The 14197-nt window shown below is 44.5% G+C and overlaps 1 protein-coding gene across 5 annotated transcripts in view; it reads left to right on the forward strand.

Moving 5' to 3' along the window:
* Positions 1-14197, forward strand: part of RUBCNL (rubicon like autophagy enhancer) — a 41812-nt gene that overhangs the window by 6455 nt on the left and 21160 nt on the right. For 3 of the 5 annotated variants that reach the window (XM_082365450.1, XM_082365454.1, XM_082365453.1), the window contains exons 1-2: positions 492-11299; positions 12685-13315. In XM_082365450.1, coding sequence (XP_082221576.1) covers positions 12778-13315 — 538 coding nt within the window. In that variant the 5' untranslated portion in view covers positions 492-11299; positions 12685-12777. Of the gene's footprint in view, positions 1-424; positions 471-491; positions 11300-12684; positions 13316-14197 lie in introns of those variants that run through there. The other 2 variants (XM_082365452.1, XM_082365451.1) reach the window with 2 other exon arrangements.

Raw genomic sequence — 14197 nt, forward strand, 5'->3', positions numbered from 1 at the left:
AGCACAGCTGCTCCGGCGGTCCCCAGCCCGCATCACCCAGGGCCCGGTGTCGGGGGGAGCGCAGGGGGCCCGAGTGGCTTCCAGCTCGCCTCTTTGGCGTCTCCCCGCGGGCAGCAGGCCGGGGAGTGGCGCTTCGCTTCCCTGGGGAGCTTCTCGGATCGCTGCCGGAGCCCCGGATTTTTTGGTTGGCGCGGGGAGATGGGGGTGGCGGCGTCAGGGCGCCGCTTCCCCCCTCCTCGCTCCCTCTCTCGGCCGCTGGGGGGCGCAGTGACCGCGCCACGCGGCTCGGAGCCGCGCCAGAGAGGAGACGCCGCGCGGCGCCCACATGGTTTTCCGCCGCTTGGTTGAGCCCGGCGGCGCCGGGGACGCGAGAGCTGCGGGAGGCGGGGGGAGAGGGGGAGGCAGCTGGAGGGGGGCGGGGAGGGACGCCAGATAGGCGAGCGCAGAGCGGAGACTCGGGGGACCCCAAGGTAGGTCAGGGCAGTGCCGAGTCCCGCCCGCCCCCGGGAGAAGGTAGGAGGGGGCATCTGGGTAAGGGTGGCGGATTTTTGTGGAGTTGCCTTGCAGGGGGTGAGGGTGGGGACCACCCTGTGCTCGGCTTGGGGCCGGAGGGGCGCAGGAGCCGGATCACCAGGCACTTTTGCGCAGGGCGACTCTCAGTAAGCGCGAATCCTGCGCCCTGCGTGGTCCCGGACGCTGGGCTCCGGACTCGGTGGCTTCTCCCGGTTCCACAAAAAGCGCCCACCCGGCAGGCGAAGGCCCCCCGCCTAACACGCCCAAACCTCGTGGCAAGCAACTTTTGGCTGCTTTAACTGAACTAGGTTAGAGCGCGAAAGCGCCGCGCAAGGTTTCGTCCGGGCGCCAGGTGTGACATCCACCTGCTGAGATTGCAGCGGGGAAAGCGGATGCTGCGTGTCACCCTCACCCCGCCTGCCCGTGGCCGCGCGGGAGGTTTGCTACCGACCTCCTGCGAAATTGATACTGCCGGCTTGGAGGAGGTAGAGGACCTTCAGAAGAGGGGTCCCTTAGCCTTAATGGGCACGAAGACTCAAAGGAAAGGGGATATTCGAGAGCTGCCCTGTGTTATGCCAGTGCAATTTCGAAGGATCTTTAAATTGAAGATGTGCAGGCAAAGTGCAAAGGACTGAGGGTCGGCAGACTTGGGTTTCTTGGACCCTGTCCTGAGGCCGAATAGCAGTGAGGTCTCAGCAAGTCAGGAAACCTCGTTGAACTTCAGTTTGCTTGTGTGAGAAGCGTGGGGATGGTTCCTGCCCCACCTCACCGGGTGATTTGGAAGAGAATTGGAGGCAGGGTGGTATTTTGAAAAGTATGAAGTGTGGTTTGTACAAATTAAGCATTGCTGCCCACGCCTTTTTTCCTGGCCACCAACGGAACCTTGCTCATAGCCGAGTTAAGGCAGGAACTTCGCGGCAGTGCGGGCGTTTTCCTGGTTACCTGTCAGAGGGGCGAGATGTGTGTTTCTCAATCTCTTGTTGCAGTTCCTCTTCACGGCACAGCCATCGTGAAACTGCCCAGCACAGTGTGACATCAGGGGACAGGAACTTTGCCTTGTTCATCAGCTTCTTTAGGGCGGGTACAAAGCGGGGGAGGTGCTCGGAGAGTGCACGAAAGTTGAAAGTCTTTGTTGGAGCGGCTGGGGGGTTAGATTTGACTGGACATGTTCTTCGGGAGGTCAGGTTTAGCTCTGAAAGCATTGCTGGCTTTCTGAAGTTGGAGTTCTTGTTTTCTGACGCGGGGAAAATTCTGTCAGAGCCAAGGATAGACATCCAAGAATAAGCATTTTAATTCGAATGCCTTTAGAGGAAGCTAAGTAAAGAGCTCCGGAAATGTTTCCCACACAAATCATAGCACATAATAGCAAGGACAAGTTAGGATAGTTTCTCTTATTACTAAATTTAGATTCATATATCTAATACTGAAAGGAGAGATTCGCATGGTTGGTTGTGTTACTGTTAAAATTTAAGCAGTCCATTTGAGATAAGCGTGTCCAGCCTTCCAGAGGCTGTAAACATGAGCAATACTAGAGCCTGTATGTCATATTGTATCTTCTCATGATACCAAACAAGACCTCTGACTGGCTTTTCCATTTTAACTGAAAGGAGTTGAAAGATGACTCATTTAAGAGATTGGGAAATAAAACTAGATTGTCTAATACAGAACTGTAAATCTTTATCAAATAACACAAAGGGTGATAATAAAGCTAACTTTTATAGACTATTGTGTGCCAGACTCCGATATGCGTGTTACAATCCATTTAGTTCTCACAAAAGTCTGTAAAGAAACTGAAGCACAGAGACGTTGAGTGCCTTGCCCAAGGTCACACAGCTAGTAGTGAGGAATTTCTCTCAGATTGGCATAACAATTACATTTGATTGGTACTCTTGTGTTTGTTTCTTAACTTCTGCGCTGGGTTTTCTCCCGCACATACAGGCAGTCAGGAGTGAGACTAAGGGCTCTGGAGCAGGGATCCAGGACCCTGAGCTTGCTGCCAAGTTGCTGTGTGGTCTTTACTTCCTTTTTCTGAGCCTCGGTTTTCTCATCCACAAAATAGTGATAATAATCCCAAATTGAGTGAACGCTTTATTTCTCATCTGAACATGGAGTGTGAACTGTGAAAGAAATAATTCTCAGCATGTAAAGGGAAGTTTCAGAGTCAAAGTGTTTTTGTCATCAGTTAACAGTAGGCTGGCAGGTGGCAAATGAGTAAAAGCTGGAGGAGACTACACACAATGTGATTTACCCAACAATTATGTTCGAAAATTGTTTTAAAAAATTCTTTAGTTCTGTTCTTGGATCCTTAGGTTTACATTTATTAAAAGAGATAAATGCAAATTAGACCTCAAAGTTTTTCTGGCAAGTAACATTGAATAACACTCACAGCCAGCACATGCTTTTCTCTGGTTGAGTTCAGGTGACGAAAATTGGAGGGTGGAGGGGTTTTTTTGTTTGTTTGTTTTTTAATCCTTACATTCTACATCCTTTTATTCCAACAAGCTATAGTGGGTCAGAGAACAACCGAGTCCTGAAAATATATGTAAGTTACTTCCCTATCCTCTCTTTCTTTGTTTGGATATTGTTCTTAGAAGACAGCTTTTGGGACAGCCAGTTTAAATCTGGTAGGTGAGGGAACTTGAACTTCTGTATATGCTTATATTAAGGCTATTTTAAACAATACGGTTCAGTTGTCAAATCACTTGAACTGTCCTGTGACCTATGTAAAATCTTTTTTTGGGGGGGTGTTCTCACTCTTAATTTAGACTGTGGTCTTGATGGAGATTTGGGCTGAGGGAGGGAACCGTGTCAGTGTTACTGATGTGGCCAAGGTCACAGCAGCCAGTCCGCGCTTGGTGAATTTTGATGATCTGGAGTGATGTTTGGATCTGTGCTATTTAAAGGTCTTCCCTTCACCCCTGTGCTGCTGTAGGTAAGAATGTGGACTTGGTGCGAGACTGCCTGGGCGGGAAACTGGCTCCACTGACTAACCGTGCCTCAGTTTCTCATCTGTAAAATAAAGACAGTGTTGTCATATCTATCTCATAGCTTGTTAGGAGGATCAGGTGTGTGTGTGTGTGTGTGTGTGTGTGTGTGTGTGTGTGTGTGTGTAGAAAGCCTAGAACAGTGTCAGGCACATAGTAAATGCCATCTAAGTGTTAGTAATGAACCGATGATGATGAATGCTCTCAGAGGATGAGTGCTATGGAAAAAGAAACAGGGCAGGTACTTCCCTGGTGGTCCAGTGGTTAAGACTCCACGCTTCCACTGCAGGGAGCACGGGTTCAATCCCTGGTCAGGGAACTAAGATCCCACATGCTGTGCAGTGTGGCAAAAAAAAAAAAGGCAGTAAATGGGGATAGTGTATACTTGTAGGGATGCAGTTTTTAACAGGGTGATAGGGAAATTCTCAACCCAAAGGTAAATTTGAGTAAGACGGGGGTTAGAAGGGTGTAGGGGTGTGGAGGGGTATAGCGGTGTAGGGTTGCAGAGGTATAGAGGTGTAGGGGTACAGAGGTAGATAAGGAGGTCAGAGAGGTAACTTAGGGACACACGGACAGATATAGCACATGTTGAAGGTCTTTTTTTAACTTGGGAATTTTCTTATGGAAAATTTCAACCATTAAGTAGAGAGAACAGTCCATGTGCCCTTCTCCCACCTTCAACAATGATCAACGTGGCCAATTGTGTTTCATCCATATCCCCCCACTGGCACTGTTTTATTTTAAAGCAAATTCAAGAAATTCTATCAATTATTTCTAAATCCTTCTGTATATATGTCTAAAAGATAGGCACTTAACCAAACATGACCATGATACTTAATCTCTTTGACTTTGTTTTCCCATCTCTAAATTGGGACCAGCAGAACCTCCCCTGCAGTGCTTGTGTAAAGATAAGGGTGGACGCTTGGAGCCCTCAGTGTAGACAATCAGTGCCCCATTATTCAGCCATCATGCCGATGGTATTGTCCTTACTCTCCCTTGGGTTTTTTTTTTTTTTTCTACATAGTTCAGTCATGGCATTTTCACTTCTACTTACTCTCTCCCTTCTCCATGCCTACTTTAGGCACATTTATTCCGTACTCCCTGTATCTACTCTCTTTTTCCCCTTTTAGCTTTCAGTGCTTTTGTTCTCAGCCTGACTTACAGCTTGTGCTCCTTTGATCCCTGTGGCCCACGAAATACCAGTGCTCTGTAGTCTTTCCAGACCTTTTTGAAGGGAGATGGGTACTTGGCCCATTTCATTTTTTCAATAGCATTATTGAGATTGAGATAGAATTGACGTAACATAGAATTCACCCAATTAAAGTGTACAATCCAGTGGTTTTAGTGTCTTCACAGGTATGTGCCAGAATTCCCACAGCTGGTTTGAGAACATTTAGAACCTCAAAAAGATACCTTTTACCTGTTACCCCCTATCTTCCCATCCCCCAAAGCAACTGCTAATCTACTTTCTGTCCTATGGATTTGCCTATTCTGGACATTTCATTCATTCATAAATAAACAAATACATAAGAAATATTTTTGTCACTGGCTTCTTTCACTTAGTAGGGTGTTTTCAGGGCTCATTCATGTTGTAGCATGCATTAGTACTTCCCTTCTTATTATGGCTGAATAATATTACATTATATGGCTGTAGTGTACTTTGTTTATCCATTTTTCAATCGATGAACATTTGGGTTGTTTCCACGTTTTAGCTATTATGAATAATACTGCCATTAACATTCATGTAGGTAAAGAAACATCAAATCACTGTTTTGTAACAGGAACTAACATAGTGTTGTAGGTCAATTATACTTCAAAAACAAACAAATTTATAGAGAAAGAGATCAGACTTGTGGTTGTCAGTGATGAGATTGGAGGGGGAGGGGAGGGGGATTGGATGAAGACAGTCAAAAGGTACAAACTTCCAGCTATAACACAAATAAGTGCTAGCAATGTAATGTACAACATGATTAATATAATTAACACTTCTGTATGTTATATATGAAAATTGTAAATTCTAAGAGTTCTCATCAGAAGAAAAAAAGTTTTTTCTATTTCTTTAATTTTGTACCTATGTGAGAGGATGGAAGTTCACTAAACATACTGTGAAAATTGCTTCACAGTGTATGTAAATCAAATCATTATGCTGTAAACCTTAAACTTATACAGGGCTGTATGTCAATTACATCTCAATTTTTAAAATTCATGTATAAGTTTTTGTGGTAACATATACTTTCATTTCTCTTGGGTATATAGCCAGGAGTGGAATTGCTTGCTCAAATGGTAACTGGATGTTGAACCATCTGAGGAACTGTCAGACCGTTTTCTATCAATAATATGGCTCCCCGTTTTATTTTGCCCAAATATGGGAATCTAGCTATCTTTCAAGTGCAGGTGCCCACCCTTACTTTGGGTAAATTTTGGTATTAATATTTTCTAAGTCTTATTTAGTTATCTAATTATATTCATGTATAAGTCTTTTTTGTTATTGATGTTTTTTGTTGTTTCTTTTTTAAAAATTATATTTTGGCTGCATTGGGTCTTCGCTGCTATGCGCGGGCTTTCTCTAGTTGCGGCGAGAGGGGGCTACTCTTCGTTGCAGTGCGTGGGCTTCTCACTGCGGTGGCTTCTCTTGTTGCAGAGCACGGGCTCTAGGTGCGCAGGCTTCAGTAGTTGTGGCGCGCGGGCTTCAGTAGTTGTGGTGCACGGGCTCAGTAGTTGTGGCTTGTGGGCTCTAGAGCACAGGCTCAGTAGTTGTGGTGCATGGGCTTAGTTGCTCCATGGCACATGAGATCTTCCTGCACCAGGGCTTGTACGTGTGTCCCCTGCATTGGCAGGCGGATTCTTAACCACTGTGCCACCAGCAAAGTCCCTGTTATTGATTTTTGAGTTAAGCATTACTTGAGCAGTGATCCCCAAAGTGGAAGTTATGTACCTCTAGGGTACAAGATGATTCATTGGAAAACAAGAACAAAATGCTATGTTCTTGCATCTTTTCAATGATGCTTTATAATTATACAATGCATTAGAATATCTGTGTATATGTAAGGTTTATAAGTAAATAGTCCTATATTGGAGATGTAAATGCAAAGATTTTTTTTTTTTACAAGTAGGAAGTCATATAAAATTCTGGGGACAACTGTTCTAAAGGCATGGGATCAAATATATGTAGCTGTGTGGTTATTAATCTCATGCTTTGTGACAATTCTGATGGGGAAATTCTTAAAATTACTTTGCTAAAGAAATTGAAAATATCCTGCTAATTTCAGCCCAAATGGAACATGTAAATACCAGTGGAAGGAACTTTGGATCAGGTGTTGGACTTTTATTTTTATTCTACTTCTGCTGATTACTAATGGTGAGACTTTGGGCAAGTCCCCTAAAGGTCTGCATTTCAGTTCCCAAATTGGCCTAATAACACCCGAAATATCATAAATTTTCATTGTGCAGAACGAGAGTGGTAAGTGTGACATATGCAGTGAACACAGAAAGTTAGTCATTTGTGCATCTTGTGCAACCCTGCAGTTTTCTTAGGCAAATACCTGGGTTTCCTTGACCTTTTTCCTGGCTAGGTCTTCCCCTTCCCACCCCACCCTGCTTTCTGTCCTTCCTCTGTGTTCTTCTGACAACAGACCTTCAAAATGAAGGGTCATTGCCAAAGGTTGAGTTGGACGGAGAGGAGTCGTGGGGTGCCACCAGCCACCATTGCGGTATGGCACTCTTTCCTTCCTGGTGCTTTTCGTATGAGAACACAGCATTCAGCACATGTGCAGTGAAGGTGCAGCTGTCTCAGAACTGCAGTTTACTCTGATTCCTGGCCACTGTCATAGAAGCTATGGAGTTGCATTATTGGGCATCTTAAAGGTTTCTGTGTGATCTGTGATCGCTTGAGTCTGTAGACATCCTTGGGGGGACATTAGCCTTTGCTTAAAGTCAAAGCATGAAGGGAAGTAGATACAGAAAGATGGGAAGAGGTTCTGGGGTCTGTGTTAACCAAAGAGCTCACATGCTGTGGTTAAAGATCATTTCATTCTCTGCTTGCTTTTGTCTCTTACCTGGCATGCTCAGTAAGACACCATAAAACTGAGAGAAATGAATTTGACCTTTCACCCTCAACTCTTGTTTGTGATTTCTCTTCTCTAACACCCTTTATTCTAAGGAAATGGTTGGTAGATATTTTAGGTCGTGATCTCCAGTTTCTTCTACAGGGTGACATCTGTTCTTGGCTTCCTTTCTTGGGCAACGGAAATAACTAATATAACCATGCTTAGGTACTGTTGGTTAGTTTGTTCATTCTTTTATTCATATACTCAATATATTTATTGAGTACCTATGATATGCCCCTGTTCTAGATACTAGGGACAGATCAGTGAAGAAAATTAAAAGTTTTTAAAATGCCCTTAAAGATTTTACATTCTAGTGGGTGTTAGTCACTGAGGTTAAATGAAATGAGGATTAGTGCTGAGGAGTAAGGAGAGAAAAATCGTTGCGAAGGGGGAGAGGAACTACGGGGGAGGGGCAGTTGCCATTATTTATAGGGTGACCAGGGAGGCCTCACGGAGAAGGTAACATTTAAGATGAGTCTTTGATGCTCCCAGTTATGTATTCAGGTACTAGTGCTGAGGCAGAGGAAATCCTAAATCCTAAACCTGACATGCTTGCTCCTAGCCCTGGAGTATCTTTAAGATTGTTAGGGGTATTAGGAGCTAAAGCCGTCTCGCTACCATCAAAATGCTGGCTGCTTATGGTCTGCAAGACTTTTGTCTTGCAGGTCTCTATAGAGGTTCACGGTGAGTCACCCGCCCCTCTTGCAAAGGTTACATCTTTGCAGCGGACACTGTATCTCAGCAGTGGCCCTAGTAATGCAGTCATTCTCAATGGGACCAATGACTCCAGTGCTCAGGGACCTTCCAGAATGACTTGGGGTGTTGCGGGTCGAGTCCTGGAGTCTTTCCTTTGTCTAGGGCCTTTGCTGCTGCACATGTGTTAACTAGTAATCTGGCCTGTGTTTACCTTCAGTAGGAAAATCTCAATAGAAATGACAGTAAGCTTTGCAACTGGCTTTCTCTTCCTTTAAAATGTGTTTGGAAATTGATTTTATCTTTGCAACTAAGCATCTCTGATTCAAGGGAGCTCATTTGTGACTGTGGGAAGGACTTTGAGAAGATGCCAGGCATTCCTTAGACCCATGTTACCTGCTGCCAGTCAGTGCCTGAAATTTATGAATGTGTTTAGTCCCTGTCTCCCCTCCACCAGAATGTAAGCTACTGGAGGGCAGGAAACTTACTTTAGTCACCACTGTTACCCCAGTGCTACCAGAACAAAAACACTGCCAGTCATGTAGTAGACGCTCAATAAATATTGGTTTAATTGAATAACAGACTACAAGCAATGTGGCAATAAGCAACACAACCAGCAACCATATCTTGGTATCTCCTGAATTATCTGTTGCCCCAAAGGTCAAGAAATGGAGATGATCTGTCATCACCAGGGTCTGGACTTTATTTCCAATCATTGCTCTCTCCTCTGTGTCAGCCTGCATGTCAGAGAAACTCATGCTCCTTAATGAGTGTCCAACCTGGCTTGTCATCCTTTCTCTGCCACTACCCAGCTGTGACCTTAGATATGGCTTTGAATTTCTGTGGGCCTATTCCAGCTCTAAAATGTTCTTATTCTATAACCTGGCAAAGCCAGCAGCTGCTGGCTATTTGTGTGAAGCAAGAACACCTTTCTAGAAGGAAGTAGAACAAGCACCTGCTTCTGAAAATTACTTTTTATAAGGAAGTCTGTTTTTGCCCAGTGCAGTTGATTCCATATCTGGGAGGCTCATAAATAACGTCACTCTCTTTGAATTATTAACTTTAAACTGTTTATAAAAACACAGGTATCACTATTGCTTACCATTTGTTTGAGGTTATGTGTTTTTCATATGATTTCATATCTGTAATCATCTCTCACACACAAAACCAGATACGATGTGCAGAAAATTGAGAATAAAACATGACTGACATAGCTTCATTCTCTTGGAAATAGTGAGATTATCATGGGCTCTGGACTCAGAACTAAAATTGGCACTAGTGAAAGAAAAGATCTAGTAAAAGAAAGTCAATCAAAAGCAACATGAATGAAGATGTTCGTTGCTGTATATTTTATAATTGTGAAAAACTGAAAAGTTTCATCAATAGGAGTCTGGCTAAGAACTTATGGTACATTTGTACCATAAAAAGTGGTAAAATAGTTAAGGTAAAGAATATACACCCTCAACGGGACTTCCCTGGTGGTGCAGTGGTTAAGAATCCACCTGCCAATGCAGGGGACACGGGTTCGAGTCCTGGTCAGGGAAGATCCCACATGCCACGGAGCAACTAAGCCCATGCGCCACAATTACTGAGCCTGAGCTCTAGAGCCCGTGAGCCACAACTACTGAGCCCGTGTGCTGCAACTACTGAAGCCTGCGTGCCTAGAGCCCATGCTCAGCAACAAGAGAAGCTACCTCCCGCACACCGCAACAAAGAGTAGCCTCCGCTTGCTGCAAATAGAGAAAGCCCTGACGCAGCAACGAAGACCCAACACAGCCATAAATAAATAAATAAATAAGTAAGTAAATAAATAAATATTAAAAAAAAAAAGAATATTTACCTCAAGACATGTTGCTGAGAGAAAAAGAAGGTATGTTTAGAGTATGTTTACTATGATCTCATGTGTATATAAAAAAGAAAATAAGACATATCTTCTGATCTGACATATGTATGTTAATTCACAGAAAAAGGTCTGGATGGAATAAAATGGTTGACGGTGTTATTTCTGGGAAAGAAGTAGGATTGGTGGGGGCTTGGTGCAGTGACACTGCTTCACTTTTTACTCCAGGCTTCTGTGTTTTTGGCATTTTATAAAACCATAGTCATGAGTGGGTTTTTTGGTAATTATAACACTTGAAATTACTGGAGAGGAAAAGATGTGTGACAAAGAGAAATTGGGGCACAAAGTGAGATTTGAGTTCGGGAGAAGGAAGATGAAACACTTCAGGTAGTGAGTGCTGGCCGTTATCACCAAATCCTGTGATATTTTGTGACTGGTGATTTGGAGCTTGTGCCGTGTTCTCAGGATGATATATATATATATATATATATAGATGTCCTACATCACTCCAGAAACTATGATCTACAATGGAGGACCCACAAATCAAGAAAACCCAGTTTCCACATTACCTTCTTTTGGTCTATTTGCAAGCATTGGGTGAGAAAAATTTTGTATCTTTAGGAAACATTGATTCATTTCCATCCCTGGATGAGTAAGTCTGCTACCATAATAGAGCAGTTGTATCGACCACAGAAGTCTTTCCTCTACCCGTGACTTTATTTCCACTTTGTTGGATTTATTCACTCAGTCTGTAACTTTCACTGAGCCCCCATCTGCCACTCTTGGACAAGGGCCCTGCTCTCCTGGAGCTTCTAGTCAGGGGGGTAGACAGAGATGACCGTATCAGGAAGTGAGAACTACTGTGATGAAAATTAAGCGAAGTGATGTGAGAAGGCGTAACCAGGGAACTACGTTAAGAGAGGTAGTTAGGAAAGACTTCTTTGAGGAAGTCATTCATAAACCCAGGCACGCATAACACAGGAAGGAGCCAGATGTGTGATCATTTGAGGGAAGAGTGGTCCAAGCAGAGAGATTACGACGGGGCACAGACAGAGGGCAAGAGCGTGTGGGACCCAAGAGTTTGCTGCGTGGTTGGGACTTCCGGAGGTTGGACAGGCGAGAGAGGTCTGCAGGACAGGATCATGTCATGCCTGGAGGACAAGGTAAGGATTTTGGATTTTATTCCAGATTTGATGGGAAGCTATGGGGGCGGGGGTCGATTAGGGGAATGATTTAGGTTTATAAAAGATGTCTCTGAATAACTTGATTATAAATAGGTTGAGAGTGGAAGCACGGAGACCATTAGGAAGATGGCAGGAGGTCCAGTGGGAGAAGATGCTGACTTACACTAGGGTGGTAGCTGTAGATATAAGCTTGCTGGTAGGTTAAAGATGGAGAGCCTGGGAAGGTAGGGTCAGTACTGACTCCTACATATGGGGCTTCAGCAACTAGGGGGTTGCTGAGATGGGGAAGACCAGGCAGGAGCAGATTTGGGGGGGAAAAATCAGTGTCTATTTTGGATATATCAGGTTGTGATGCCCTCTGGACAAACGTCAAATAAGCAGTAAGATACGCTAGCCCAGAGTTAGGGGAGGTCAGGAATAGAGATCCATGTGGGAGCCGCCTATATATAATGATGGTGTTTAAAGCCCTGGAACTTTATGAGGACCAAAGTCTCAGGCTCACTGCAGTGTGCCCATGGATTTCACCCTTCCTTTAGGGTCAGTGCCCAAGCAGACACCTCCATCTCTAAACCTTCCCCCTGCCAACCTTGCTTTGGCTGTTGAAGGCTGTTTGGAGCTTTACAACGTGAAGGACAGTGGGAGAACGTTAGGAAGACACATGTGCTGGGCCTGTAATTAGTGATGAGAGCGCGTTCCATTTGTGTGGCTCTCAACATTGTAATCACTACCTAATTTACTACAGCTACAAACGGAGCTGAAAAGTGAGCAGACCATTTTAAAGACAGAGTCTAGGTTTGTAGTGTGGTCTTTAGATATTGTAAGCTAATCATAAATTCGTATTGCTGTTATAATCTGAGTAAGTATTACAAACTCATGTAAAGTTATACAGAAGAAAGTTTTCAGTGCTATTGGTTGTTCTCAGTTTCACATGCCACTTGCCTACTTTGTTGAAATACAAACACAAACTAAATAAAAATAAGAAACTATGAAAATGTGTCTTTACTTCCAGATGGCATTCCCATTTTGAGTTTATTTAATTTTATTGGAATACTGCATGTATGTATTACATTTTTACCTGTTTTTTTATCAGCAGTATCCTTATACGACTTTATCCTGGTATAAAAATAATATTTTTATGCTTTGAAATCCCTTTCCTATCCCAATGTCATATCCCTTACATTTGCTTCTAGTTTTACGGCCGATTCATTTATTAATTTTTTCCTTTTAAATCCAAGCGGAATTTACTGTGTTGTATAGGGCGAAGTACAAACTTTATTTCTTGTTTCTTTGCTTCCTTAAAAGAATTTGGAGTTAAAAATATGATCGAGCCCTTGTTTATCGTGAATGATTCTTGCTCATTGCAGATAAGCTCCCCAGCCCTCTAGCTGACCAGGTGGTGAGTTCAAGGTCCTAATCCAACAGCACAAGGGAATTCACACCAGCCCTGAGCCTCGAAGATGGTGTCACAGTCTGCGGGCCGGCAGGACTCTCCTGTGGACCCCTGGGAAGGAATCAGCAATGACCCTGATGACACTGATGGCTCGCCCGGCCTCCTGGACACGGACCACCCCTCTTGCGCATCAAACATCAGGTTTACGAGGCACAGAGCTGCCTGGATTAACCCCCAGTGTGTGCAGCAACAGGTGCAGGACTCGCCCCCCCAGGTGCCAGCAGTGGGGAGCAGAGAGAGCCATACTGCTCGGGACGCTGCCTCTCCCTTGGGCCCTTCACCGTTACCTCTTGGGGACTCCGTGGCGGAGACGTCATTGTCGAAGGGCACTGTGGACTCCATGGGCACCTCCCCTGCCCGGGGCTCAGCTGAAAAAGGCAGTGCCTCCTCTCTTACCTCAAAGGAAGAACGGGCAATGCTCCCAGGACGCTGTCCTTGGACGGCTCTGTTCACAAGCTCCAAGATTGATTTGGCTGCTCGCCCGTGTCGTGAGGCTGACAATGCTTTTTTCAAGCCTTCCCAGCTGACAGCTTCCACTGATGCAGGTAACTCTGGTGGGGACTGCCCTCCTTCCTGTCTGTTCTCACACCAGCTCTGCCCGGGGCTGAGGCCAGGTGTTCCTTGCGAGGGAAAAGCTCCTGGGTTTCCACTTTGCCCACGATCCAGGGCAAGGGCTCAGTTCATGCTGTCTTTGGCCCAGCGCAATGGGTCACGATGGGCAGAGTCAAGAATTCCCCTTCTCCTTAGACTGCAGGGAAATGTCATCTTAGCTCAACTTAGTTGATAATCAGTGTCACCTGCCATCTTGGAGCAGGTGTGTGCCCTGCAGGAGAGCACCAGAAGGGCTCTGCATTCAGTGTGGTGATGGAAGGTGTTCCAGACAGAGTGGACTCCAGTTCACACCAGTGCTGAGGTAGGAGAGGAACTCGCCTCCCCTGTTAGATTTACCTGGACAGAGTGTGGCTAGAAAAAAAAGTAAGACTTAAAAACAGTAACCACAATTCCTCCAAACTGGACAAAACCTTTTTCTGTTAAAACCAGGGCTATGAGGTCACACACATATTCCTAAAATACTGAAATTCCTAAAATCAGATAATCTATACCAAACGCCACTCAAGAGTCAATAAATTAGCAATTCTTGTTAGAATTGGTGGCACGCTTAGTTTATTTTTAAATATTCATTATGCTATATTCACACTTTGCATTAACGTGTATTTCTGTTGGAATCCTAGTTCAAATAGTCAATGAAGTTTTTTCTTTCAAAACAGTTTTAAAAGCTGCCTGCCTTTGTGTATATGTGTGTGTGTGTGTGTGTGTGTGTGTGTGTGTGTGTGTGTGTGTGTATTTATTTCTTACTAGCAGGAACCAGTCCTCCCCCTTTCCTAAAATACGGGGTTTATTTGTTCTATTGAAACTTCTGAAAAGTC

Source organism: Balaenoptera borealis, assembly GCF_965194805.1.
Source record: "Balaenoptera borealis genome assembly, chromosome: 18".
NCBI lineage: Eukaryota > Metazoa > Chordata > Mammalia > Artiodactyla > Balaenopteridae > Balaenoptera > Balaenoptera borealis.